Source organism: Penicillium mononematosum (genome assembly GCF_028829835.1).
Source record: "Penicillium mononematosum strain IBT 11891 chromosome Unknown utg000005l:1.0-9366267.0:1.0-9372171.0, whole genome shotgun sequence".
NCBI classification, from domain to species: Eukaryota; Fungi; Ascomycota; class Eurotiomycetes; order Eurotiales; family Aspergillaceae; genus Penicillium; species Penicillium mononematosum.
Window position 1 is genome coordinate 8,020,888 of NW_026643275.1, and position 23,794 is coordinate 8,044,681.

General features: G+C 49.6%; 11 protein-coding genes across 11 annotated transcripts; 5 read left to right on the forward strand and 6 right to left on the reverse strand.

Moving 5' to 3' along the window:
- Positions 1 to 885: 885 nt before the first annotated feature.
- N7519_011244 (uncharacterized protein) lies at positions 886 to 1,731 on the reverse strand (the record flags this gene model as incomplete). Its single annotated transcript, XM_057298017.1, has 1 exon — positions 886 to 1,731. The coding sequence occupies one exon, from the start codon at positions 1,729 to 1,731 to the stop codon at positions 886 to 888; it is 846 nt and encodes a 281-aa protein (XP_057145899.1).
- Positions 1,732 to 2,301: 570 nt separating this feature from the next.
- On the reverse strand, positions 2,302 to 4,553 carry N7519_011245 (transcription factor TFIIIC subunit TFC6; the record flags this gene model as incomplete). Its single annotated transcript, XM_057298018.1, has 2 exons — positions 2,302 to 3,220; positions 3,250 to 4,553. The coding sequence occupies 2 exons, from the start codon at positions 4,551 to 4,553 to the stop codon at positions 2,302 to 2,304; spliced, it is 2,223 nt and encodes a 740-aa protein (XP_057145900.1).
- Positions 4,554 to 5,324: 771 nt separating this feature from the next.
- Positions 5,325 to 6,290, reverse strand: N7519_011246 (alpha/beta hydrolase; the record flags this gene model as incomplete). The annotated part of the gene is made up of 1 exon (XM_057298019.1): positions 5,325 to 6,290. The coding sequence occupies one exon, from the start codon at positions 6,288 to 6,290 to the stop codon at positions 5,325 to 5,327; it is 966 nt and encodes a 321-aa protein (XP_057145901.1).
- Positions 6,291 to 6,650: 360 nt separating this feature from the next.
- N7519_011247 (uncharacterized protein) lies at positions 6,651 to 7,735 on the forward strand (the record flags this gene model as incomplete). Its single annotated transcript, XM_057298020.1, has 2 exons — positions 6,651 to 6,704; positions 6,752 to 7,735. 2 exons carry the CDS (start codon positions 6,651 to 6,653, stop codon positions 7,733 to 7,735), a joined length of 1,038 nt encoding a protein of 345 aa, XP_057145902.1.
- A 248-nt stretch (positions 7,736 to 7,983) lies between these two features.
- On the reverse strand, positions 7,984 to 8,787 carry N7519_011248 (dolichyl-phosphate beta-D-mannosyltransferase; the record flags this gene model as incomplete). The annotated part of the gene is made up of 2 exons (XM_057298021.1): positions 7,984 to 8,617; positions 8,684 to 8,787. The coding sequence occupies 2 exons, from the start codon at positions 8,785 to 8,787 to the stop codon at positions 7,984 to 7,986; spliced, it is 738 nt and encodes a 245-aa protein (XP_057145903.1).
- Positions 8,788 to 9,070: 283 nt separating this feature from the next.
- Positions 9,071 to 10,615, forward strand: N7519_011249 (uncharacterized protein; the record flags this gene model as incomplete). The annotated part of the gene is made up of 5 exons (XM_057298022.1): positions 9,071 to 9,113; positions 9,173 to 9,221; positions 9,276 to 10,158; positions 10,223 to 10,348; positions 10,421 to 10,615. The coding sequence occupies 5 exons, from the start codon at positions 9,071 to 9,073 to the stop codon at positions 10,613 to 10,615; spliced, it is 1,296 nt and encodes a 431-aa protein (XP_057145904.1).
- A 192-nt stretch (positions 10,616 to 10,807) lies between these two features.
- Positions 10,808 to 11,809, reverse strand: N7519_011250 (uncharacterized protein; the record flags this gene model as incomplete). The annotated part of the gene is made up of 2 exons (XM_057298023.1): positions 10,808 to 11,672; positions 11,733 to 11,809. 2 exons carry the CDS (start codon positions 11,807 to 11,809, stop codon positions 10,808 to 10,810), a joined length of 942 nt encoding a protein of 313 aa, XP_057145905.1.
- A 314-nt stretch (positions 11,810 to 12,123) lies between these two features.
- On the forward strand, positions 12,124 to 13,087 carry N7519_011251 (hemolysin III family protein; the record flags this gene model as incomplete). The annotated part of the gene is made up of 2 exons (XM_057298024.1): positions 12,124 to 12,768; positions 12,848 to 13,087. The coding sequence occupies 2 exons, from the start codon at positions 12,124 to 12,126 to the stop codon at positions 13,085 to 13,087; spliced, it is 885 nt and encodes a 294-aa protein (XP_057145906.1).
- A 1,044-nt stretch (positions 13,088 to 14,131) lies between these two features.
- On the forward strand, positions 14,132 to 15,486 carry N7519_011252 (Zn(II)2Cys6 transcription factor domain-containing protein; the record flags this gene model as incomplete). The annotated part of the gene is made up of 2 exons (XM_057298025.1): positions 14,132 to 14,485; positions 14,545 to 15,486. The coding sequence occupies 2 exons, from the start codon at positions 14,132 to 14,134 to the stop codon at positions 15,484 to 15,486; spliced, it is 1,296 nt and encodes a 431-aa protein (XP_057145907.1).
- Positions 15,487 to 15,853: 367 nt separating this feature from the next.
- Positions 15,854 to 16,994, forward strand: N7519_011253 (SDR family NAD(P)-dependent oxidoreductase; the record flags this gene model as incomplete). The annotated part of the gene is made up of 4 exons (XM_057298026.1): positions 15,854 to 16,025; positions 16,096 to 16,283; positions 16,349 to 16,500; positions 16,604 to 16,994. The coding sequence occupies 4 exons, from the start codon at positions 15,854 to 15,856 to the stop codon at positions 16,992 to 16,994; spliced, it is 903 nt and encodes a 300-aa protein (XP_057145908.1).
- Positions 16,995 to 18,202: 1,208 nt separating this feature from the next.
- N7519_011254 (serine/threonine-protein kinase) lies at positions 18,203 to 19,504 on the reverse strand (the record flags this gene model as incomplete). The annotated part of the gene is made up of 2 exons (XM_057298027.1): positions 18,203 to 18,846; positions 18,907 to 19,504. The coding sequence occupies 2 exons, from the start codon at positions 19,502 to 19,504 to the stop codon at positions 18,203 to 18,205; spliced, it is 1,242 nt and encodes a 413-aa protein (XP_057145909.1).
- Positions 19,505 to 23,794: the final 4,290 nt, after the last annotated feature.

A 23,794-nucleotide genomic window follows, 5' to 3' on the forward strand; every position in this document is an offset into this window, starting at 1 on the left:
CAATGTGATGAGTGATGAGACTAGTGGTGTGGGTAAGCGAACTTCGAGGCCTCTTCGAGGCTTACAGGACCCAAAAACTGCCGCGGAAGGGTGCAGATATCCAATCATTACTGGGTACGGAGTACACTCTGCCATCCTATCCACCGTGGACCGAGTGCTCAATAGATGCATCTGATCAGTCTCTGAGTGATCCAACCTCAATCAGTGAGCATTGGCCCTCACTGATGCATCACGTAATGACTCTGAACGCCATCATAAAAGCGGTGGCAGCTCAGATAGGAAAGCTCCGGCAGAGGAAATATGGTACTTATAGGTACCTAGGTAACCTTCCAAGTTGCGGAAAAGATATATTCTTGAAGGACTAAGTACGATACGAGAAATACTGTCATAAATGTATCCATTTCATTTTGTTATTCTCGGTGCATCGTGCAACCATTCTATGTAATTTGGGGACCCATCAAATATTGAAATCCAGTCTATGTAGGCCAAGCCAACGCGAAAACAACCCAGTCCCATATCCACAAAAAGTAAAAGACACATGAAGAAGTGTAGCAATTTCAAAATCGCTTCCGGTAAAAACGCCAGTCAAATATGCATCCCCAAAGCCGTAATGGGGATAAATCAAGTCATTCGCAATCGTTTCCTTTTCGTTGTTGCGATCATATCGTGCCATAAATCAAGGATTTCATCAGTTCATGGAAGGCTTGCTCGTGCTCCATTGTAAGCAGCTAAATCCGTCACCTGATGTTATCTTAGTAGGCCACGGGAGTGGCCGACGCCGAGAAGGTGCTGGAGACAGGCGAAGAGACACTGGAAGAGCCCCAGCTGCGGACACCACGGGCCACAAGAGTGGAAGATACAGAAGGTGTGGCAACAGAGGAGGCACTAGGGACGGAAGAGTACCAGCCATATTGTCCGCGGGCAGCTAAGAGGAGCAGCCGAAGTAGGGACGCTCGAGCTGGAGGGAGTGCCGGAGGGAGACACATAGAAGCCGCGAGCCACAAGGGGAGTCGCCGAGACAGAGGGGGTAGCAACAGAGGAGTACCAGCCACGAGCAACAAGGGGAGTCGCCGAGGAAGATGGGGTGGCGACAGAAGAGTACCAGCCACGAGCGACGAGAGGAGTGGCAGTGACGGAAGCGCTCAAGCTGGAAGAGGGTGAGACCGAAACAGAAGAGTACATATCAACGAAACCGCGAGCCACGAGCGAAGTAGGCGAAGCGGTAGGGGTGGCGACAGAGGGAGTACCAGAAGCAGAAGAGTACCAGCCACGAGCATAGAGAGACTCAGCGGCAGACGCGGTGGGGTACACCCTGGCATACAGCGAAGCAGAGGAGCTAGAGTACTCGCGAGCAAAGAGAGCGGGCTGACCAGCGGCTCTCAGGCCCCGGCGGAAGAAAGAGGAAGAGCCCGGGGTTGGAAGAAGACTAAGGATCTCCAAGCATGGAGTAGAGCTAGCCACAGCAGTCGAGGAGGGGGCCACGCTCGAAGGGGTAGCAGTCACAGTGACAGTGACAGGCACTGGGTTGGAACCGGGAGCAGTGACAGTGGAGGTTTCGAAGACAGTGTCGACTTCACGTGCAACAGAGCTGGAAGAGGTGTCTTCATCAGCATTGACCACGGAGTAGGTTGCGCGGCGAGCGAGGTCCTCGTTCTCGGGATTGGTGAAAGGCGCCGCGAAGGTCACGCTAATAGAGCAAAGGGCGAGGAGTGCAGCAGAAGAGAAATACATGATGACAGGAGGCAATTGAAGCCTGCAATAATAATTGAAAAGAGAAAGGCGCTTGAAATTGAAGACCGAAATGTAAACAAAGGAATGGAGATATGAGTGGTATAGATTTAGATGGGAGATGGAGAATTAAGAATGAGAACAGAAGGACCCAAGTCCAGGTTTAAAAGTCATACGAAAAATATCTACTATCACGGCGAAGTGTACTTCTATTGGGCCAAAAATAGGCGGCTGGGATCGACGGTGGCTGGGTTAGCGGCAGTCCAGCCAGGCTTTTATGTTTTTAATTTATTTTTAATTGGATTCTGCGGATGTTGATTGGGTGGATACAGATCTGATTGAACCCACATGGCCCATCTGCCAACCACGATGTTGTGGTGGGGTTTCCACGGCGACATTAAGTAAGCAATTGGTGTGGCTGGGGGCTGGGGGTCCACTGTGACACGGTATATTTCGTTTCACTGTCGCCTAGTTTCTTTTCATAGATCAACTATGATGTCTCCATGACCCTGATCGACAGGACGATCTAGGCAGATGTCCCGTCATCAACAATCCTGTCCTGACTGCCGCCAACTAGATGGCAAGATCTTCGACTCTCACCAGCCCACATCCCAGCGCAGCGCTGGCCCACGCTGCACACGGGCGGTTGGGGTTCCACCCGAGGGCTGTGACATGGGTGTTTTCTTCGAAGATCGTCGAGGTCCCCATACCATTGACGGGGTTGGTCTCGAACAGCTTGTTCTTTGCCAGCTTCTGGTTCTCTGCCCTGTATCCGTCATGAAACCGACTGGTTCCCATAGTGTCCGTCTTGGAAGTGGGAATCCATTCATGTGTGAACCATATCTGCTGCCAGATTTGCTCCTTGTTGTAAACCACTCGTCGGAAGGGATTTGTTCCTACGACCTCACCAGCGGCACTGCCAAACAGCGCACAGGGGTGATGATTGCTACATTGCGCCATGGCTGAGATGGTGCTGCTGAGCCGCGCAATGGTGGTGGTGGTAAAAAATCGTCGGATTGGAATTACGCGAGCGAATTCGTTTTCATCGCCGGCAACAACGGACTGGCAGATGGGAGAATAGCTGATGAAGGGGGAGGCCCCTCGCATGCGGCCCGTCGAGGCCATTTCACTGGTGGGATCGAGAACCGACCACATCCGCGTTTCACCGTCCATAGAAATAGTGATGACCAGTTGGGGATGGGCTGGGTATGCCGATGTGATATCGAGTACGTAGGTCGCGTGGAGTGGCCGATAGAAATAAGGTAGAGTTTCAGACGCAGAGGAAGGTTCGATGTTCCAGATAGCCACAAAGCCGTTACCACATCCCACTGCAAGGTCACTAGGGGATAGCCAAGTGACACATGTGCAAACCGTTGATGGCGGTCTTGCCTCAAATGCAGGCGATTCGATTTTCACTATATCTTGCACATTAGCGGGACTCGTGAAAATCACTCCAAAGGGAGACTCACGAAATTCTGTTTCCTGTGACCCTCTATCTGCTTTTATATCCAAAACTCTGACACATCCATCTCCCCAAACTGTCGCGAGTAAACCGATAGATTCTTTTTTTCTTCTTCTTTGTCCTCCGCTCGTTCGGTCCGGGGCAAAGTACACCATACCATGCGTCTCAGGTCTCCCCAGTCTGCACACAACACTTGTCGAAGCCGGGGTTTGGAATCCATATCGAGGGTCATTGTAGGTGTCTCGCTCGGTTTGCCTTTGAACTCCCAAATCTGCAGAGCGCTAGGGAAAGGCTCTGAGGGTTGAAATGATGAGATAGGCTCACTATCTTCGGATTTGTACTGGTTTTTCTGGTCTTCTGTGATCGGCGCCGCGATAGCAAGATACTGTGTCAGACCATTCTGGTTTGGAGCCCAAGCCATGCAATGTGCCTTGTGACCGATGTTTAACATCCAACCTTCTCGAATCCTTTTGGTCCCAGTTCCTGATCCGTCTGTTTTGGAAGCTGGTTCTTCCCAGGCTTTTCCAAAGTCGAAAGTCTCATGATAGCCCAGTTCGAAGAGTTGTTGATTATCATGCGGTCCCAATAAAACCCCGTGCTTTCGCGTATTGGGCTGAGGCAGGTAATTTTGGAAAGCCATTGACTCCTCAATCGTCTCAATGCGCTGCCTTTTCCGGAATCTTTCGCCAATGTCCCGGTCATAGTACCAGTCCCACCCACGGGTGCTTTCTTTCATAACATCATCTGGGTGAACACCAAATGTGGGCCCATATAGATATTCAGGCTTCTTATCCCTCTCCTCCAAGGTGAAGCGAGAGGGGAAAACAGCATCTATGCCCTTGTTCCATCGCATTCGGAAGTGGACGGCTGGCATCAGATCTCGATTGTCGGAACCGAAAGTGAGAGTGTAATAGGTGATTTTAGACAAATGATCTCTGGGTTCAATAATACCACGGATGTGCGTCTCTTCAGCGGATGGTACAACTGTACCATCAGCTCTTCGCTTCCTGGAGCTTGCGTCGTGTTGGTACGACGTAGAGCGCCCTTGTCTTGGAGTATTCTCGATGTCGTCGATCTCCATTTCGTCAAAGTCGGAGACATTGGCTTCTGATCCTACATCCTCTTCTAGTTCATCTTCTGGCTCCTCTTCCTCGATTCCCTCATCGGGTTCTTCGCCTGAGCCAGCAACAAATTCATTATCTGAGGCTGAATCTTCTGTCGGGGTGCGCTTCTTCTTCCCCTTGCCGGAGCTTTCCATTTTGATGGAGTCCTCATCATCACTGATCCCAGCTGCCTTAAATGGATCATCAACGTAGACTGCCCTTGGACCTTTCAAGCGGCCAGATCTGCGGCCGGAAGGCATGTTGCTTAGATAGGTCGCGTTCGTTAACGGCAGCCAATAACAGTAGTGTACAAGCGTAAAGTGTGTCAGGTTGCCCAAAGCTCAGTAATATAGTTTTTACTGAGCAAGCAATGCAGCAGCGATCTTGTGTATTGGAACGTCCACTATTTGATTTGAGAAATAGAGAAGCTTCAGCAATACACGAAGGTCAAGGGCGGTGGCGCTAGCCCCAACATGGCTAGCCTTATTGCCTTGTATTTCAGGCACCAACGGACCAAACCCTCATCTTAAATCACTCATCTTAACTCGACATCATTTTACTATCAAAAGGAAGAGATATTGTAATTCAGAATGACTTCCGGTCTATCTATTCAGGTTTACTAGCCATTTGTCGTGAAGTTGCCCAAGATCGAGGCTCACCAACAGTTCGCTTGATCAAAATGCCTTCCTAGGTACGGGGTAGTGTGGCACTAGTCCCTTCTCTTGTGTCTTTGCAGAAACTGAGACTATATTAACATCTCACAGCAGTAAACGAGTCCAGAGACTGCTTTTCCTATAGTTTGACAATATTGGAGTGATATCGCTGTCTGACCGCCAGTACCATCAGTCACTCTGTGATTGCAACAGAGACTGTCCGGGATGCTACAGCATCGCTGTCCCCGAACGAAACGCGATTCATAGACAATGGATTGAGTGGAGCAAAGGACATCGTATGATATTATACAACAGAATAGTGGAGTAGGGACGCCCTTTGTCCTAAATCAATGGCGCATCTAGGCTCTTTCCATCACGCTATGAGCTCTCAGGAATCAGTTCTGAGAGGATCTCGTCCAGATGCCTATGGACCGTGAAATGTGTATCGCCTTCGAAGACCCTGAAGGATGGCTTGTTAGAAAGAAGTTTGACATAGTATTCGGTCATAGGCAGCGGCGAATTCCAATCTTTCTCTGCATGCCAGATGTGGAGGTTGTTGTAAGTAATGTCGCCAAACTTAATGCCCCAGTCTTGTGACAATAGCTTCGCCTCGTACGCAGCGGGGCCAGTGCCCTGTGCAAACGGCTCAAATATTATGCGCAGCAATTGAGCTCTTCGTTCCTCGACCGATTCGTCATGTTGGTCCCTGTCCTTTAGCAGGTAGTCATTTATTCTCCGAGTTGCCATTTGTGTGTTCAGCCCATTTCTAAGAATCCACACCACAAAGGCCAACGAACCACGTAGTCCAGCCGGCCAGTGTTCCGCCGCTAGCATTGACACACGATAGATCCAAGGCATATGGTGGGCACCAGCCCTCCAGTCGCCCGCTCCGGCAAGTATACCGACTGCGGACATCATGTCTTCGGGAAGCATCCGCGCGCACGCTAATGCATAGGGCCCACCACCAGAGCCGCCCATGATTGCAAAACGCGAGAGGCTGAGATGGTGAGCGAGTGCTTGAACATCGGCGGGCCAGTCCATGATGCGCCGGTTGGGTTGGACTGTGGAGAGACCAAAGCCTGGGCGCTCTGGGGCAATCACACGAATTTTGCGTTGGCGAAAGATATGGTCTAGAGCAGAGGCCTCAAGGCGACATTGGGGATAGCCATGCATGAACATCAGTGGATAGCCTGTTTCACAGCCATATTCGGCATAGCCTAGGGTCCTCCCGTCCGATAACCGCATGGTTTGATCGATCCGCGAGCTTGTAGTTCCGATGTGTCGGCATTTTGTAGATCGCTGGATGCTTCTCATAGAAAAGCGCGTTTTTGCGGTCGGATTCATGGCTGAAAAATGAGTGAAAACCCACTTTACTAGGCAGAGGGGTTTTGAATGTCAGACAGTCAGACATCCGAGGTACATCGTATAGGGTTCACGCAGATCGTCCTTGGCGACATTGTGAACGTGGCTAAGCCTAAAACGTGTAGTATGAGCCGCTTTACGGAGTATTTCGAAGGTCGCAGAGCAAACTTAATTGGCATACTGTAAGCAAAAATATAAATACATATGTAAAGTGGTCAAGTTCGTGAGATCAGAGAGGGCCAATGTAGGGCAAATATGGCCGACCCCGCCTGCAAATGATAACGTCAACTACTGATCACCCACATTCACCCTTACCTTGTCAACAACCACCACGATTCAATCATGTCCTCACACGCTAGTCGCGGGCCGTCCCACGGTGGTGTCCTCCACGAATATGTATACACTACGCTATTCATTCTCTATGCCAAGCTAACCCCCCGCAGGCTCCCAAACTTGTGGCTTTTGAGTTCACCCCACCAACTGATGGGATCAACAAGATAAACAGCCTTATCTTCGTGGGCGGACTGACAGATGGATTGTGCACTGTTCCCTATGTCTCTAAGCTAGCCAACGCTCTGGAAAACACCGAATGGTCAGTCTTCTCTGTCCTCCTCTCGTCCTCCTATTCCGGATGGGGAGTCGGAAGCCTTGATCGCGATGTAGAAGAAATCGGACAATGCGTGCGGTTCATTCGCGATCTCAAGGCGTCGCGTCAACCGGGCGCAATGACAAAGGCCGGAAAGATTGCGATCATGGGACACTCAACTGGAAGTCAGGACGTGCTCCACTATCTTTATTCGCCCAACCCCGTGCCGCAAAAGGAGTTTGATTTTGGCCTTCAGCATATGGTCCGCCCAGAGCTCGATGGTGCAATTCTCCAGGCGCCTGTCTCTGATAGAGAGAGTCTGCTGGCTATTATCGAATCTTCTTCACAGCCCGATGAGCTTAGAAAGATCTACGATCAGCTTGTGAGCTCTGCCCAGGAGCAACCATACACAGCAGACAAGAAGGACTCAATTCTCCCAATGAATCTGACTGCGAAGCTTTCTTATCCGGCCGATGCACCTCTCAGTGCCAGGAGATTCTTGAGTCTAGTGAGCCCACATAGCCCCGACAACCCATCTGATGACGACCTGTTCAGCTCCGACTTGAGCGATAAGCGTTTGCAAGAGACATTTGGGATGGTGGGCACCCAGGGCATGGTCAAATCAAAGCTATTGGCCTTGTATTCTGGTAAAGATGAGTATTGCCCGCATTGGGTGGACAAGGAAAAGCTACTGCAGAGATGGCAGCAAGCCACCGAAGCAGGAGGCGCCAAGTGGGATGCGGAAAACAGCGGGGTCGTTCCTGGAGCCAGCCACAACGTTCGCGACGAGGGCCAGCAGGACCTGATTGATCGAGTTCTACGATACCTCCAGACCCTCTGAGCTCTGGAGGTTGATGATATTGAAGCATAGAGATATGAAACCAGAAGACAAGAGAACGTTGAATTGATATCGACAATAAATAGATCATTCAAACACCACCCAGAAGTGCACGGATTCGGCATAACAGAGGTCAGAAAAGGGTATATCACAGCACGGGCAGTAGGCAAGTCCACACATGGTACCATGTTGGATTTGAGGCAAAGATGAATCGAAGCATTGGGGCACCCAAGTTCAATGGAAAGACCCGATTAGACCTTAACCCACAAACTCAACACGCCCTTGAGGTAGTCGACAATCTCCGATCCACCTAGCTTGCTCTCGCCATATACACGGTCGACGAAGGTAATCGGACACTCAGACACCTTGTAGCCCATTGCCTTAGCACGGACCATCATTTCCATCTGGAAGCTGTAGCCCTTGCTCTCGGTATTGAGGATAACCTTCTCCAGCACTGACTTCTTGTACAGCCGGAAGCTACCAGTCAAGTCACTCACACCGGGCATCAACATGACGTCCGCGATGAGATTGGCAGTGCGCGAAGTGAACTTGCGGAACAGATCCCAGCCGTAGACACCACCCTTGATATCTCCACGGCTCGCATATCTGGTTCCGGTCACAATGTCGGCGTCGCTCTCTTTTTGAATTCGGATCATCTCAGGGATGAACTTGGGGTGGTGGCTGAAGTCAGCGTCCATGATGATGACAAAGTTGCCGGTGGTGTGTTTCAAGCCATGGACGTAAGCTGTACCCAGACCGAGTTTGCCCTGGCGGGGCTTAAGGACGATGTGTTCGGGGCCATAGAGTTTCTGGAGCTGCTTCGCGATCTCGAGGGTGCCATCAGGGGATCCGTCGTCGACGATAATAACCTCCCAATCCAACTTCCTATAATTGAAAAAAAAAAGATGTTAGCCCCCACTGCGCTTGGATTATACCAGTATAAGCGCATACTCCTGGTTGAAGGTCCTCTGGATCAGCCAGACGATGATAGGGAGGTTCCTCCGCTCATTGTAGGTGGGAAGAATGACCGAGTACTTGTTCTTGGCCGCCGCCATTGTGATAACCCACAAGTCAATTAATAAAGTATGGAGTGTTAAAAGATCGGAGCGAAGATCATATAAAAAGAAAAAGCGAAAAAAAGAAAAGTAGGGAACGTATGGCTGACAGCTTGTTGCATTCGGCAACGCCAGATCGCGGCCAAGTCGCCAGATCCGGAAGCCACCGCCCTGGCAGAATCCGATAGCTTATCGGGTGTTTTGCTTCGACTTCAATGGTAGAATACTTACATACTCTGCTTTTCATTCTAATTGCACTCAGAAACAGCTAAAAGCTATAGAGATGGATTCAGTACCAGACAAGCACATTCGGAACATCTCCAGGTGTAAGCGCTCACTCCATTCCCATTACATTTCGACCGTCCCTTACTGATTGCCTATGCAGCTTCTCGGCCCCGCAGCTCAACAAGAGGTCCTTTAGATGCATCAGATGAGTGAGCATGGTACCTTGGTTTCCACCTCTATATCTTTTCTCTTACATGATCCAGCCCTCTCGCTCTCCCCGAAACACCCATCTCGCCTATCAAACGCAAATCAATGCTTGCTGCCGACGACACCTTTTCTGGGGCATCCTTCTACGAGTTGGATCCGCTTGCGCCAGATGACCTACCTGAAACTCTAGAAAAAGACCTCTCGTTTCTACTCCACCATGGCAACTTCCATACACTCTCTCATCTTGACATCCCTCCGCCATTGCGATCCGAATTCCTTATCCTCAATCCAGGGGAACCCTTATCAACTTCTCTAGGCACCCTCGAAAAGCTATTAGCTGAAGGTCGATTTCTCATTGCCGCTCATTTTTCTGCTTCGATCTTGACCTCGTCATTGATATCTCCAACGGATATAAAGATCATATTCTCCCTTTTCTACACACGCTTAGCCTGCTTGGATCTGTCGGGCAATACAGTTCTCGCAGCGCAGGAATCGAAAGCCCTGGAGGATCTGAGTTCGACATTCTATTACATCGACCTGAAGCTTGAATCAGCTGCAGCTGATAATGATAAAGACCCAGAACATGAACAAGATCCTCGTCATATTGTTCCATGGCCGCTTCGCGTGCTGGCCGTGAGACTCCAAAGTATAGGGTTTGGTGATTCTCGCCGAAGCATTGGTGGCTTGTACGAGATCGGTCTGGAAGCACGCCGAGAGATCATGAGAAGTGAAGCTACTGAAGCTGAGCGAGAATTATGGAAGCAGCGATTGGCAGATCTTGGAGTTAGGAGCGTGAATGCGCTTATAGAGATGGGTGATTTTGATGCAGCCAGGAGATCACTTGATAGCCTCCGGGTGTCTGGGGCAGAGTCAAACATCACAAAGTTGAGGAAAGCGCTTTTGCTTTTGCGGATTGGCGATCTGGACGCAGCAAGCCAGGTATTTGGTGACGCTAATGAGACGAAAGAGGCTGCGTTATTGAAGCCTCTGATAAGCATGTCAGATGGTCGCTTTGCCGATGCAGCGGCTGAGTGGCGCATTCTCGGGGGAGGATAAGACAAGGACGGATGGGGCTCTGGTAGCTCAAAATCTGGCTGTGTGTCTTCTGTACATTGGACAACTGGATGAGGTATTTGATCCCTATATTCCATATACCTACTTGAAAGGTCATCTGAACCTTTAACTGATTGTTTGTTTCTAGTCTCGTCAGCTCCTTGAGGCCCAGGTCTCATCCAACCATTCGTTTGGTAGTTTGATTTTCAACCTGTCGACGGTCTACGAGCTTTGTACCGACAGTGCAACTCGCATGAAGGGTCAGCTGGCTGATACACTATCAAAACAGCCTATCGTCGGACAGACGAATTTAGACCGGCCAAACTCAGACCTGAAGTTATAACGCTTGAATTGAAAAATCACCCCTCCCTGGGGGGCATTGAATTCAACCTGTCTGCACACGATCTAAATAATAATTAATACTCCGTGAATGATATCCGTCTGCTAATGATACGACGTTTTTCCAACCAACGCCATGCAATGAAACGAACGCCATGAATGCTCTTGTCCAAAGAAAGTCTAGCCCGGGATGTACTCAGGCATTCGATGCGCTTGGCTCAGGCTTGGGAGGGGCCCTCTGCTTCAGTCGTTTGATGATAATCCTATCACCTTCCCGTTCCCAGCGGAGCTTCTCTTGCTCAACCAATTTCTCCCATGTCCAACTCTGTTCGTCTCCTGTGCAGCCACCCAAAATCCAGCTGATATGCACGCTGAGATAGGCACTACCCACAGCCTTGAGCGCATGCCTGCGAACTCGGTCTGCGGCCCAATTCATCACTGCGCGGATGTGAGAATCCACACTGTTGTGTAATTGCCAGAACACGACCCAATTATCGTGCATCAAGGCAGCCAAAACCTTATCCACTGTCTGTGACTGATAGGAATGCTCCTTCCGCGCCCGAGCACGCAGTTCAAACGCCGCTCTCATATCTCCCTGGCGACAGGCATAATCAAGAATCAAGTATGTGACCAGCTCACTGGCTTCAGCGCCGGGTAGTGGGTGAGATGTGGAGTGTAGTTTATCCAGAACGTATCGTAGGGAGGGGAAGTATGACGGTGGGTGATGCGCGAGAATGGACAGGCGAATAGAGAAGACATGGACTCGCTGTGAGAATTCTGCGGGTGTAGTCGTAGCTGTTGCCAGAACGGCTTCGCGCAGCTTCCGAAGGGAGAGAAGGAGTGTGGATAGCTCTGTTGATGGTGGCGGGACACCCTTCTGTGCGGGGTTTAATTTCAAGGGCGACCGGGAAGCGGGCGGGTTTGAAGTCGCATCGTTTGAAGGACTTGTTGGAAGGGAGCCTAATGCTGCATCGAGGTCTTTGGAGTGATTGGCACAAAATCGCATATATCGATCGACTATTTTGTCGAAGTACTGCGTCTGAGTCTTATAGTCCAACAGTCTGCGAATGTTAGCATGTTAGCCTGATTAGCATTACTTCGGAGGAGCATCTCAAGCGCACTTCTTATCCCCCTTTGACACAAATCCAACATTTTCCAGAGAGTCGGATACTGGGCGTAAGCGACTCATCTTTTCCATGTGTCGACATGCGTTGACATGGTGTGTATGTATGATATCAACCGTCATTTGGACCTGGGGAGGGTTGATATGATGTTTGTCTTGTTTGTTTCCTCTTCCCCCAACGGCGATTTCCCTCAACTGCCCAACGGCTGGGAATTCCTCTCATTCTTTTCTATATCTTTTCTGTATTTACTTCTACTTTATCTACTTTTATTGTCTTTTTCTTTTTGTATGCATTCTATCTGCTGACTTGTCTTACTTGGTCTATTGCGTTGGTCAACTCCAAAACTGGTTTCTGTAACTCATTGCATACTTGCATATCACATGTGATTATGCCTCGCCAGCGTCGCCCTATTGAGCACCAGAAAGTGCCCTCAGGTGGTCAGAGTCAGACTACAGAGATGGCTGCTGTCGGGGAGGAGGCTCAGATATTGGTAAAACAACTCCTGCATTGGGACGATTTACCCCACTGGCAACGCGACAACCATCACATCCATACTGGATATCGGCCAGCCTCGTCGTCATTTTTAAGTTCATTTCAATCGCTGGGTTACGTTCACAATGAGACGGTCAATATCTACACCCACCTCTTGCCAGCTGTGATTGCCGCCCCCGCTGCATATTGGCTCTACCACTTGCTTTCTCCGCGTTACCGGGATGCAGCCGATTCTGATATCCTCGCTTTTTCCTGTTTCTTCGCGGGGGCTGCCTTCTGTCTTGGCATGTCCGCAACCTATCACACCATTTCAAACCATTCACCTGTGGTTGCACGCATTGGAAATGCACTCGACTATATCGGTATCGTGGGACTTATTGTGGGGAGCTTTGTACCTAGTGTCTTCTACGGATTTTACTGTGTACCCGAACTCCAGCACAGATACTGGACCATGATCTGTACCATTGGGCTAGGTTGCGTGATTGTATCCGCTTCTCTCCCGGTTCCGCACACCTCGCTGGCGGCCGTTCCGCGCTACCATGTTCGTTGGGATGGGCTTGTCTGCTGTCTTTCCCGTACTCCATGGAGTTTCCGTCTTTGGGCTCGATCGCATGCAACAGCAGATCGGTTTGAACTGGCTCGTTTTCCAGGGTTTCTTGTATATACTTGGGGCCGGGATCTATGCGGCCCGGGTACCTGAGCGACTTATGCCCGGGAAATTCGACATTGTGGGGAGTTCGCATCAAATCTTCCACGTGCTAGTGGTCTGCGCAGCAGTAGCTCACCTGACAGGGTTGTTGAAGGCTTTCGATTATCGGCACAGCGGAGCTGCCGAGACCTGTCAGATTCCACGCGGCTGAGTTGGGGTCTGGCGCAACACAAGTTCGAGGTTGGACAACATGCTCATGGCATTTTTTTTTGAGGTAGCATGGAATGAAATGTTCACTTGTAGCGTAAGTGGCGCGGCTTATCAAGGATCTCTCTCAAGGGTCAAAGGTCCCCCTGCTGACGATGACTCGAATTAGTATGTGCAACAATGACACAATGACGAAGAAATGAATGAAGCGGTGAGCGCATACTTCACTTACAGGGACTAGACCCGGTCAGCCGATTGAAAAAAGGAGCCCTTTTTTTTGCTTCTATTTCACATGGTGCCTAGCGTTGTCCATTTGAGACTATTGTACTTGTGTTCCATTGAGGAAAGCAAGGCACCAGTGGCATAAGAGACCAACAGCCCTTGTTAGTAAAAGGTTTATTGGGTTTCCAATAACCACGAAACTTAACCCCGAAATTGGCGTTTACGATGTTGCATCAGGGTGTGACGACTAACAAAAGAACCCCTAGCCAGTTTCTCTTGGGGGACCCTGTTTTCTCCTATCACGAGCAGTGTTCGAAAATAGCGAACGCTTTCAATCAACATTCCTTTTGCCAGATCAGGTTGGATCAGATTGATGGATTTTGAGGGAAGATGCTTCTTTTTAACCTCGGAATACCGGTGCCAGTTGGCGTCCCATGCGTGGTGGATCAGATGGAAGCATCTGGGGTTTCACAGCGGCTGACCTCTATATGCGGCTGCCGTCGGTACTGAGTTTGAATGCCAGAGTGACATTCTTACTCCCTGAAGCTTGAGCTTGTTTATATATCATAGGAGTGGGTGTAGAGGGGGGGTGGTGAAGCGTCTACATCATTGGACATGGTATTATTGTATTGAACCTGGATTTCTATTTCTAATTTCCCCTTTTCTTTTCCTTTTTCCCCTTTTTCCTTTCCATCTATATCCATATATCACCGAACCCCGGGGCTATAGGTAGCCGTCATTGATATCGTGTTGGGAGATCCTACTAGCTTCTTTCGTATTTCCCATTCCCCAACTCCCCCCGTCCACGATCAGCACCAAACAGACAATGCTTGCAGAGTCCAATGGTAGTCCATATGCCGGCGGAGATACACCTAAACTCCGAACTGCGTGCGAAAACTGCAGGCAATCCAAGGTGAAATGCAACCTGTCTGGCAAGAGTGTCTGTACTCGTTGCCTGCGCCACGGCCTACAGTGCCAATACGGATTTGCAAATCGATCAGGCAAACCAAAGGGTAGCAAAAACAGAGCTACTCTCCGCAAACTAGGTCAGTTACAAGAAGAGAAGCCTACGATGCGTGGATTCCGCGGTAGTCGGCTTGTTGCTTCTGTGGCCGACATGGAACCTCTAGTTGGGAATAGCTACGGCAATCATATTCCTGACCCAGCAATTGACAACGACGTAAGTTTTACCTTCCACTTAACGATTCGGCACATTTATAATAATGTGCCGTTCTACAGGTCTGCTTGATATCAAATCAGCCGGGCTTCTGGGAAAGTCCCCGAAGCTTCGGCAACGCAACAACCCTAGAGTCATCCGTCTGCCCTGGGCAGTTGACGACAGTTGAGAGCTCTCCATTCACAGATCTCGTGGACCCGTGTCCTGCTCTCCCAGCTGGTCTGGGATATCCACATACACCCGTGACGCCGACATTTCTGTCCGGGGAACTCGCTGACGGGATGACCAGTCCATGTCTAGCCGGTTCCGTGGCTTCGCCGTATCCAATTCCACCATGCGAGTGTGTGGATATGCAGCTATTCCACATGAACCGGCTAAACCATCTACTCGCTGGATCAATGCCCCTGAGGCTCGATCACAGTCTGCAGACCATCAAATGCACATTTTGCGCCTGTCAGATGTTCCTGCAGTGCACTAAATGCGCAAAAGACAGCGCAAATCTACTGCTGACTATCTCGGTACTCAATCTCACCCTCCAGCTCTTTGAGTACTGGGTTTCGCGGGAGACGTCTCGCGCACCGCGGCCAGAACACGGGGTCGATATCCGCTACGGATACTATGAGATCTGCCACGAGGAAAACAGGCAGATACGCAATTTTCTACTCCGTGGCCTGTTGTTACAGTGCCGGGATGTGTTGCTGGCTCTGAAAAGCACCGCTAATGCTACCGAAGTTCAGATTCCCAAATTGGGCGACCATGAAGGTCCAGGTCCATCAGAACCGAAACTATCAGATGAGCACAGCAGCCAGCACTGGGCTCCTTCGGAGCATGTCGGCTTACTTCCTGACTTGGATACCGATATTCAGAGTGGTACACCCAGAAGTGAAGGGCTGCTTCCCATCATCGCAGGTTACGAAGCTACTGTGTCGGCGTTCTTACAATCGACTTCATGGGGTGAGTGTATCTGTGGATCTGGACTTGTGACGCATGACGAGTCTCTTTGAATTATACCCACATATGGGAGGTCAACTGTTTTTCTGTCGCTACTGTACGTTAGGGAGTGAATGTAGAGAGCGGAGAAGCCAGAATTGGATTCAGCTGGACAGTAAACGCAGATCGGCTATATTAACAGAAAATTGAAAAACATATCGCCTATATACGATATAATACTAAGAAAAGGAACTATGTATATGAAAATAAATTGGACTCATAAATCCCCATCCCTCGACTGTCACATCGATGTATACCCCACACAATCTCGGTCCGCGGTGAGCCTCGGCGATCCAAGAGCCGAGAGATCTGTTGTATAAGACCTCCCCCTCTTACAAAGCCCAACAACATTCACCCTTGTTTTATTCCATCATTTTAAAAATGGCTCCCTCTGACCGTCTCACTCAGGTGAATGAGCACCTTAACTACCCAGCCGGTCTGCTGGCAGGCCAAGTAGCCATCATTACCGGCGCAGGCCAAGGCATCGGCGCCGAAGCAGCACGACTATTCGCAAACGAAGGCGCAAAGGTCGTAGTCGCTGATATCGACGCCAGTACGAGACCCATAATTACACATTGACATCGTGTCCCTTTACAGTACCCACATATCTAACAAACAAACAGAAAAGGCCAACGCCGTCGCTGACGCGATCAACTCCGCAAAGGCCGGCCGCGCCCTCGCCGTCGTCGGCGATGTCCTCGATAGCAACTACATCACCGAGCTGGTAAAGAAAACTGCCGAGTTCGGCAATGGCAAAATCCACATTATCGTGAACAATGCCGGGTTCACATGGGATGGTGTTATTCACAAGGTGAGACGGTCTCGGCTTTAACATATACCAGCTAGCAGTGCACTAACAATCCAAATTCCCCACAGATGACAGACAAGCAATGGGAGACCATGCTAGCAGTTCACAACACCGCACCTTTCCAGCTCGTGCGCGCCGCAGCGCCCTACTTCCGGGTGAAAGACCAAGAGCCGCGCGTAGTGATCAACATCAGCAGCACGAGCGGAGTCCACGGCAATGCGTAAGTACCCGAAGTCCCAGCCCCAGTCCCCACTCTTTATCTTTGTCTACGCCCAACACTAAGTATCAAATTCTAATACATATGTACTAACCGGGCAAAACAGAGGCCAGGCCAATTACGCAGTAGCGAAGGCCGGTGTTGTCGGCCTGACCCGTACAATCGCCAAAGAATGGGGTCCATCCTTTGGCGTGCGGTCGAATACTATCGCCTTCGGCTTCGTGACGACCCGTCTGACGGCCGCGAAGGAAGAGGGCGCTTTCATCACTACGCCTGACGGTACGAAGGTCGCACTGGGAATTCCAGGCAAGCAGCTTGCGACTAAGAAGGGCTCCGACAACCAGGAGAAGAAGGCTGCTCCTACTTACCCTGATATTCCGCTGGGCAGACCTGCGACTCCGGAGGAGGCTGCGCGGGCAATTCTGGGTGTTGCGTCGCCGTGGTTCTCTTACGTTAATGGAGAGACGATTCGGGTTACTGGTGGGCGGAATATGTAGATCCTGTAGTAGCGGTGTGTATATATCCGGGTCCGGAGCTGAATATATACGAAATGAATGTATTGAATGGTACAGATCCGCTCTATTGAAGTCCGTGTATATATATCGTCGTTTTGACCTCGGGACGTTGGGATGTTCTATGTCACCCTATTGCATATATATGTCCGTGGACCACGAGCTGCACAGGGTTGATACTGTAAAACCTCATCCAACTCACCGCAGACCCATCTACCGTCGACTCGGAATGGATCTGTCCCGTCTAGCGTGCCACTTGGGCAGCCAGCGGTTTCACGGTGGCGCGGGCCCATCACACACAACGAAACACAAAACATCATCCCATGCCCAATCGAGTCTCGGCCGTTGTCGGACGGCGCAACGTTGCACGACAGTATACAAGAGGTTCCGGTTGGATCTTTTTGAAGCTGGTTAACTTTACAACGTTCGCAGGTGGAATGTGGAAATAGGCAGTAGAATGCAGTGGTGTAGATTGTAAAATGTCTCATGCCACACCGAGGTATCATATCGTAAGAATCAATGAAAGGGAACAAGACGTCCCGAAATGTTCCGCCAATGCGAACGAAAAAGTCTATGCACATATGAGTTGAAGAGAACTGAGATCACCCTTAGGTCGTCAAACAAAAAGCCTCCCCCCCAAAAAAATAAACAGAGAAGAATCAAAAAGCGTCAACGCCGTGTAAAAATGTCCAAATACACCAATCCAAAAAGATATAAGACCCCGTATTTCATCAGCCCTCCCAGGGGCGTATCTTCAAATCATGCTTCCCAGTGTAGTATCACGCCAGAAAAATGGAAACGTAAAAGGAAACCTCCAGGTATGTGTGGGAATATTAAAACAATAAGAAAGGAGACCCGATCGCAAGGGAGACACAGGACTGTGGTCAAACGGTCCATGCAAGGTCACAGTCGCTAAGCCAGGGAAGTGCCGTGGTCCAGACGGGGAAAAAAAAAATCAGTAAAGAAATATGTCCAAAGGAAAAAGAAAGCTGGTGGCCGAGTCCAGTGGATCATGATCAACGCGATCAACTTTTTTTGTGTTCGGCAGCTTCTAGGGAGTCCGCTTGGTGGAGGGAGGAGAGAAGAGAGTAAGGGACCCGAGATGTGTGAAAGGAGACACCCACAGAGCATTCGATCGAGGTATGGTGTAAAGAGAAGAGCGTCAAGTCATGCAGCTGCGAGGCAAGGAGCAATTAGACAGGAACCTCGAAGCCCTGTAGGTTGGGGTGAATGAGGCCATAAGCAAAGGGATCCGCGGGAAAGAAGGGCTCCGCGCAGACAGAAGGGAAGACCGGCTTGCAATCGGGGACCTGCTGGGAGACTGCAGGCGACATGGTATCGAAATCCGAGTAGTCCTCGGTGATAGCCGAACCGTCCGAAGCAGCAGACTGGGAGAAAGCCGAGTATTGCGCAGAGTCCAACGACGAGCCAGAGGTCTGGGCATACAGGGGTTCCATGGGGCCCATAAACATTGGCATCTGGGGCTGGGGAATGTAGTCGATCTGCTCCGGCACCCAGGGGGTTTGGACCATGGGATTCTCCGTGAAGCGGGGACACTCCAGAATGAGCTGGCGCAGCTCTGGGATGGAGATCCGCTTGATTGGGTCAAGCTCAAAGACGCGGCTCAATATACTAACCATCTCGGAAGAGAGGGGCAGAATAGTCTTCAAGAAGAATGGGTCCTTGAGGTAGGCCTGGAATGTGGAATCCTCGACCGAGGCACGTTTCCATGGGTTGCGACCGCAGGTTAGATTGACAAGAATCACGCCCAGACTCCAGACGTCGTTGGCCGCGGACATGTAGCAGGACAAGGGTCGGGCGTTGGATTGTTGGCATTCTATAAACATATCAAGTTAGCCACCAAGCCATAACAGAAAGAGGATAGTTGAGCGCTTACCAGGTGACATATAGAATGTGGAACCGCATCCAAAGTCCGTCGTATAATAATCTGTCGTCGCCAGGCCAAAGTCGGCAAGCTTGACGGTCATTCCATTTTCGGTAACAAGGACATTCTCAGGCTTGAGGTCCCGGTGGTAGATCCCAAGAGAATGGCAAAATTGTACAGCGTCCAGGATCTGGAGGAACACACTCTTGGCCAGGAAGTCATTGCCGACAAAGTTTCCCTTATCGGTAATGTTAGAGAACAGGTCTCCTTCTGGGCAATACTCCATAACGACGTAGGTACAATCCACGGAATCCATGATGCGGACTAAGCGAACCACGTTGCAGTGTTGGCTGGCCAGGTGATGAAGTTTAATCTCGCGCTGTTGGTACCTGAGTTGGCGGGCATCCAGACCGTCCTTGCAGAGAACCTTGACGGCATAGACTTCGTTGGTGTGAATGTCCACGGCAGTGTAAACGACGCCGTAGGCTCCGACACCCAGGACTCTGGTGAGTTCCAGCCGGTTGGCTAATACTAGTCCTAGGCGATCCTCGGGAGCATAGCGGCGGGGAGCCGGTGATGGTGGCGGCGTTGGTAGCATGGCCGGGTACATTATCCTTGGGGGTTGTATAGAGGGGATCCAATGGTCCTCTCCCGGGATGAGACGAGGAAAGAGTGAGAGAAGGAGGGCGCAAAGGGAGTCTGATCCAGGGAGATTATAACAAGAAGCCTAAATCCACGGATATTCAAAAGGCATCCATTCCAATCCAATGGGGGTTTCAAGATGGTCCGATCTAGGTCCGTTTGGTCCGGTCTGGTTGTGTTTGATAGAGTCGAGAAGGAGAGTTGTTGCACAAGGAACCAGAAGCAAGAACAACAAATTAATAAATAAAGAAAAACAAATTAAAAACAAAACAAAACAAAAAGAGGCAAGACCGTGGATATATAGAAGGAGATGTGAAATATACAAAGTCGTCAAAGTAGAGAGAGAAGGAAGATTATTATAGAAGGGATATCAGGCAGATGGCCGCCTCGTGGTTCGAGAGACAATAATAAAACAAAAGGGAAAGCGCGCTAGTCAAAAAGGAAATTATGTTAAATCCCGAAAGGGGAAGGATCGAATGGAATCTAAAAAAGAAATGAATAAATTAAAAATATATAAAATATATATAAAAAAACAAAAATAATCTATGATGCGTACAATATGGAGTGGCACTAGAAGAAATTATTAGAAAACAAAATAATTATAGGCCATGTGTACGAAGCGGTGTGCATGCCCGAGTGTGGTTAGACCAATTATAATGACTCGGTGTGTCTTTCCTGCAGCCGCCACAACCGATGATTGGACCATGGGTCATAACGATCGACTAGAACCTTGGAAACTGCAGAGTCTCCTATTTCCCTTTTTTTTCCCCCACTGCAACTGCCACTCTAAGGTTTCTTCCGTTCTAGGCCTAGTGTGGCAATGCACTCTGTCCACGTATCCTAACCCCTGTTCTCCCCAACGGTGTTTCTGCCTTGAAACCTCCTGACACACATTTGCCAACGCACCCGCCACTCGCATTCTGCCAATAAGCTCATGGCCCAGCCCCGCAAAGCGATGGCATTCTGAATCTGATCTTCCAAGGTTGGTGCCATATTATTTTATTATTTTTTTTACCATGGATCGAGGATGTTTGAATGCAGCGTGGCTGTCCTTTTTCCGTCGATGATAATGTATGATTATAATCTTATATGACAACCTAGGTATTAAGATATATACGACCCTCTCGAAACATCTCTTGACTTCCTACACCGTCCTTTGCACAGACGCCCAACTTTATCCCGAACCCCACCTGGCCCCCTCCCACCCCCGTTCTAGGCTGACTCGGGTTTAGACAGGACACTAAGGAAGTCAAGAGTGAGGCGATGATGGAGGGGCGCTATGGCCAACCATTTGTTCGAACTGTTCGTTTTTCGAGAAACTCCCCTAAGAGCAGCTGAGTGGGGGGGTTGGCGCTTCCCTGCTGACTAGTTCTGCACGGGCCATACACTTCATCCTTCTTCTCCTGGCGCTAATGTACCTTGACTATCTGGGACATCTACAATGAAAACTCGTATTATTATTGGCGTTGCCGTGGACTTACTATTCCTGTTGCCGTGTTTCCTTCTTGACGTTGGTCGTCTGTTGGTGGCTGGGCTAGTCTTTTTTGTCTGTCAGCACATAGCAAATACAACGTAGGTACTCCGTATGTTGTAGTTGGTGCACTCCATACAGCCCAGAGGCGAAAATAGCCCCTGCAAACATAAAGTTGCCTTGCCGAGTCTTCAATCTCACTACTTTTCCTTTGTCTGTATCTCACCACTTGCGTCATAGACAGGCAAGGGCCATGTACTGATCCGAGTCTGACTTATTCGAACTGTATTCCCGCCCCCAATCATCCTGGGCAAACTATGTTGTATGTTGTATAGCCAAGGTGTGAAGTGTGCCAGTACTCTGGTACGGAGTCATTACAACTCTCTCTACTGGTACTATATTGCGGTGAGCAAGACAAGAATGCAACTCAAATCAATATCCTACCCCAAAGCTCCCTAGATCGACCCTGCAAACCCGCAGTCAGTCCAATCACCTGATAGAGATTGGGGTTACGATTCATCACATCCGTTGTCGGTTCTCAGGACCCGAAACCTGTCCATGCATAGGTGCTGTACAAGAGCTACTAGTCCCATGTACATCTATGTACTCCGTACTCTGTATGTCGTACAAGGTGTAGAATATCCTGACTTGTGTGATATGATATGTGCCATATGTGATAGACGCCCGTTCCCCTTTGTGTACCGTGCCTTGCCTCCGAGCACAACGATGAATGTACCCCAGGATTGGCAATGCAGCTGGCTCGTCCAAAGATCAACAAATTTTCTCGTTTCTCGCTCGGAACCGGGCCGTTACTTTTTGCTTTTTTGCTTTTTCTTATGGTTCTGCGACCGGCAGATGTTGTGTTCAGTGTGAACTGTTGTATCGCTTTTGGTTTCGGCCTTTTGTTTCGGGGTCTACACCGCTAGTGATCTCAGGTCTGTGAGTAACTATATTGTATGTACAATATTATATTGTATACTTCATACTGTACTCCATACTACTGTGTGAGAGAATATTGTACAGAGTACGGATAGAAGCATGTATCTTTACATTGTAAAGCGGCCAACTTATTGGAAACAGATTACTCTATCCACAACGCAATGAGATTCAGCTGCGACCGCCACAGATCATCCATATCCCGTGCCCAAAAACCACATTTCCCTTTACAAACTATCATCTCCTTTACGGAGTATCCTTCCAAGGATTGTTTATCTTTGCCTCTGAACGCCGGACTCCTGTAGATGAATCGGTGCCCTGCAGGTGGCGGGACCCACAATATAAACACAACTCGACATCATGATTACTTGGTCTTAGTATGGCGCGAACATCCATGTCTAGTCCCGATCAATAGACCAATAGATCAACAAACCTGACGAAAGGAGGTCGGAGATTAAACGCCCGCTCTAGTCCTGATTTTTGCGGTCGCGGATTCTTTTGCCACGGGGCAATGCTCGTCTTGGATTTCGTGTACAAGCATATATGGCATTTTGACTCGTTCGGCCAGTGGATGTGGATTTCATACCCAGGCTCGTGGCAAGGGGCTCCTTTCTTCCGTTGATCGCCGTCGCCTTCTGGAACACTCCACTTCAACTCAATGATCCGATGGACCACACGTAATTGTATGAATGTGATCATAATTATGATGACGGTCGAAAAGTGAATGTGCTTCATATCATGGATTGATATGATGATGACTATGGTGTACATCGTATATCGAGTACGTGGGCTTGAAAGCAAACTAAACCATAAATCGACCGTAACAAACGCTAGAAAAACAATATCTTCTACTAGTTCATAACTAGCCAGCCCAAAAGCAAATCCAAGACAAAAAGAAAAAGAAAAAACGATCCTATCGGCACCTATCGGCACCCCAAGCCCAAGAAGCCAGCCGCACCATCCTCCCATTTGCCAACAATGAGCTCGATATGTCTTTCATCAATAGCCACCAACAGCCACCGACAGCCACCGGGAAACACGAGCGCAATCGAGGACTCCCGCCTTTGCCGCCCCTAGGAGAACAGACCCGCGGAAGGAGGCAATAATCCAGTCTAGTGTCCTGTGCTCCGTACTCCATACTTCAACATGCATGGCAGCAAAAGCATCGTGCCAATCGGATATTCTAGCATTTACCATCTGCCATCCCTCTACTCCGTACTCCCGTGGTCGAGGTAAGATAGACTTAGTCTCTTTCCCGAATCCAAGGCTCCCTTTCTACCCCCACAACCCAAAAATGAGAACCGAGCCCAAGAAGACTCGAAGGTTCCGGCTATTTATTACTGAACCGCGGATGTGGGCGGAACTAAGACTGAGTTTGGCAAAGAGGCGATCTAGAACTCTTCGTACAGAACACGGGGTCTTTGGTTCCATGGGTTTTGTCCGGTTTTGAGTTGAGTGTTGCCGTCTTTGGACTGGGGCTGGGCTTGAAGGTTTGGGGTTCTTTGTTTATGGGATATTGGGATCATACGATATTGTGGAGTTGTAGCTCGATTAGTTCCAGATCTATGTTACCAGGGTCTTGGGTTCGATAGGGGGCTAAAGCCGAAGGGGGCCGGGGCCGGGGGCCGGGGGCTGGGGCTTGTGTGTTTGTTTCTTTGTTCGTGATAGTGATGAATTAGATTCAGGATCGAGTTATCGCGCGCTACCGATGTGCTGGGTGTTGCAATTGGCGGCCAGGGGTTTGTTTTTGGCAAGAGCTGGTGGTCAATGTGGGACTACGGGATGATGCACGGAGTAACTCCGGATGGGTTTCTTTGTTGGCTACACTGAGCTATGTCTATGCTCTAATAA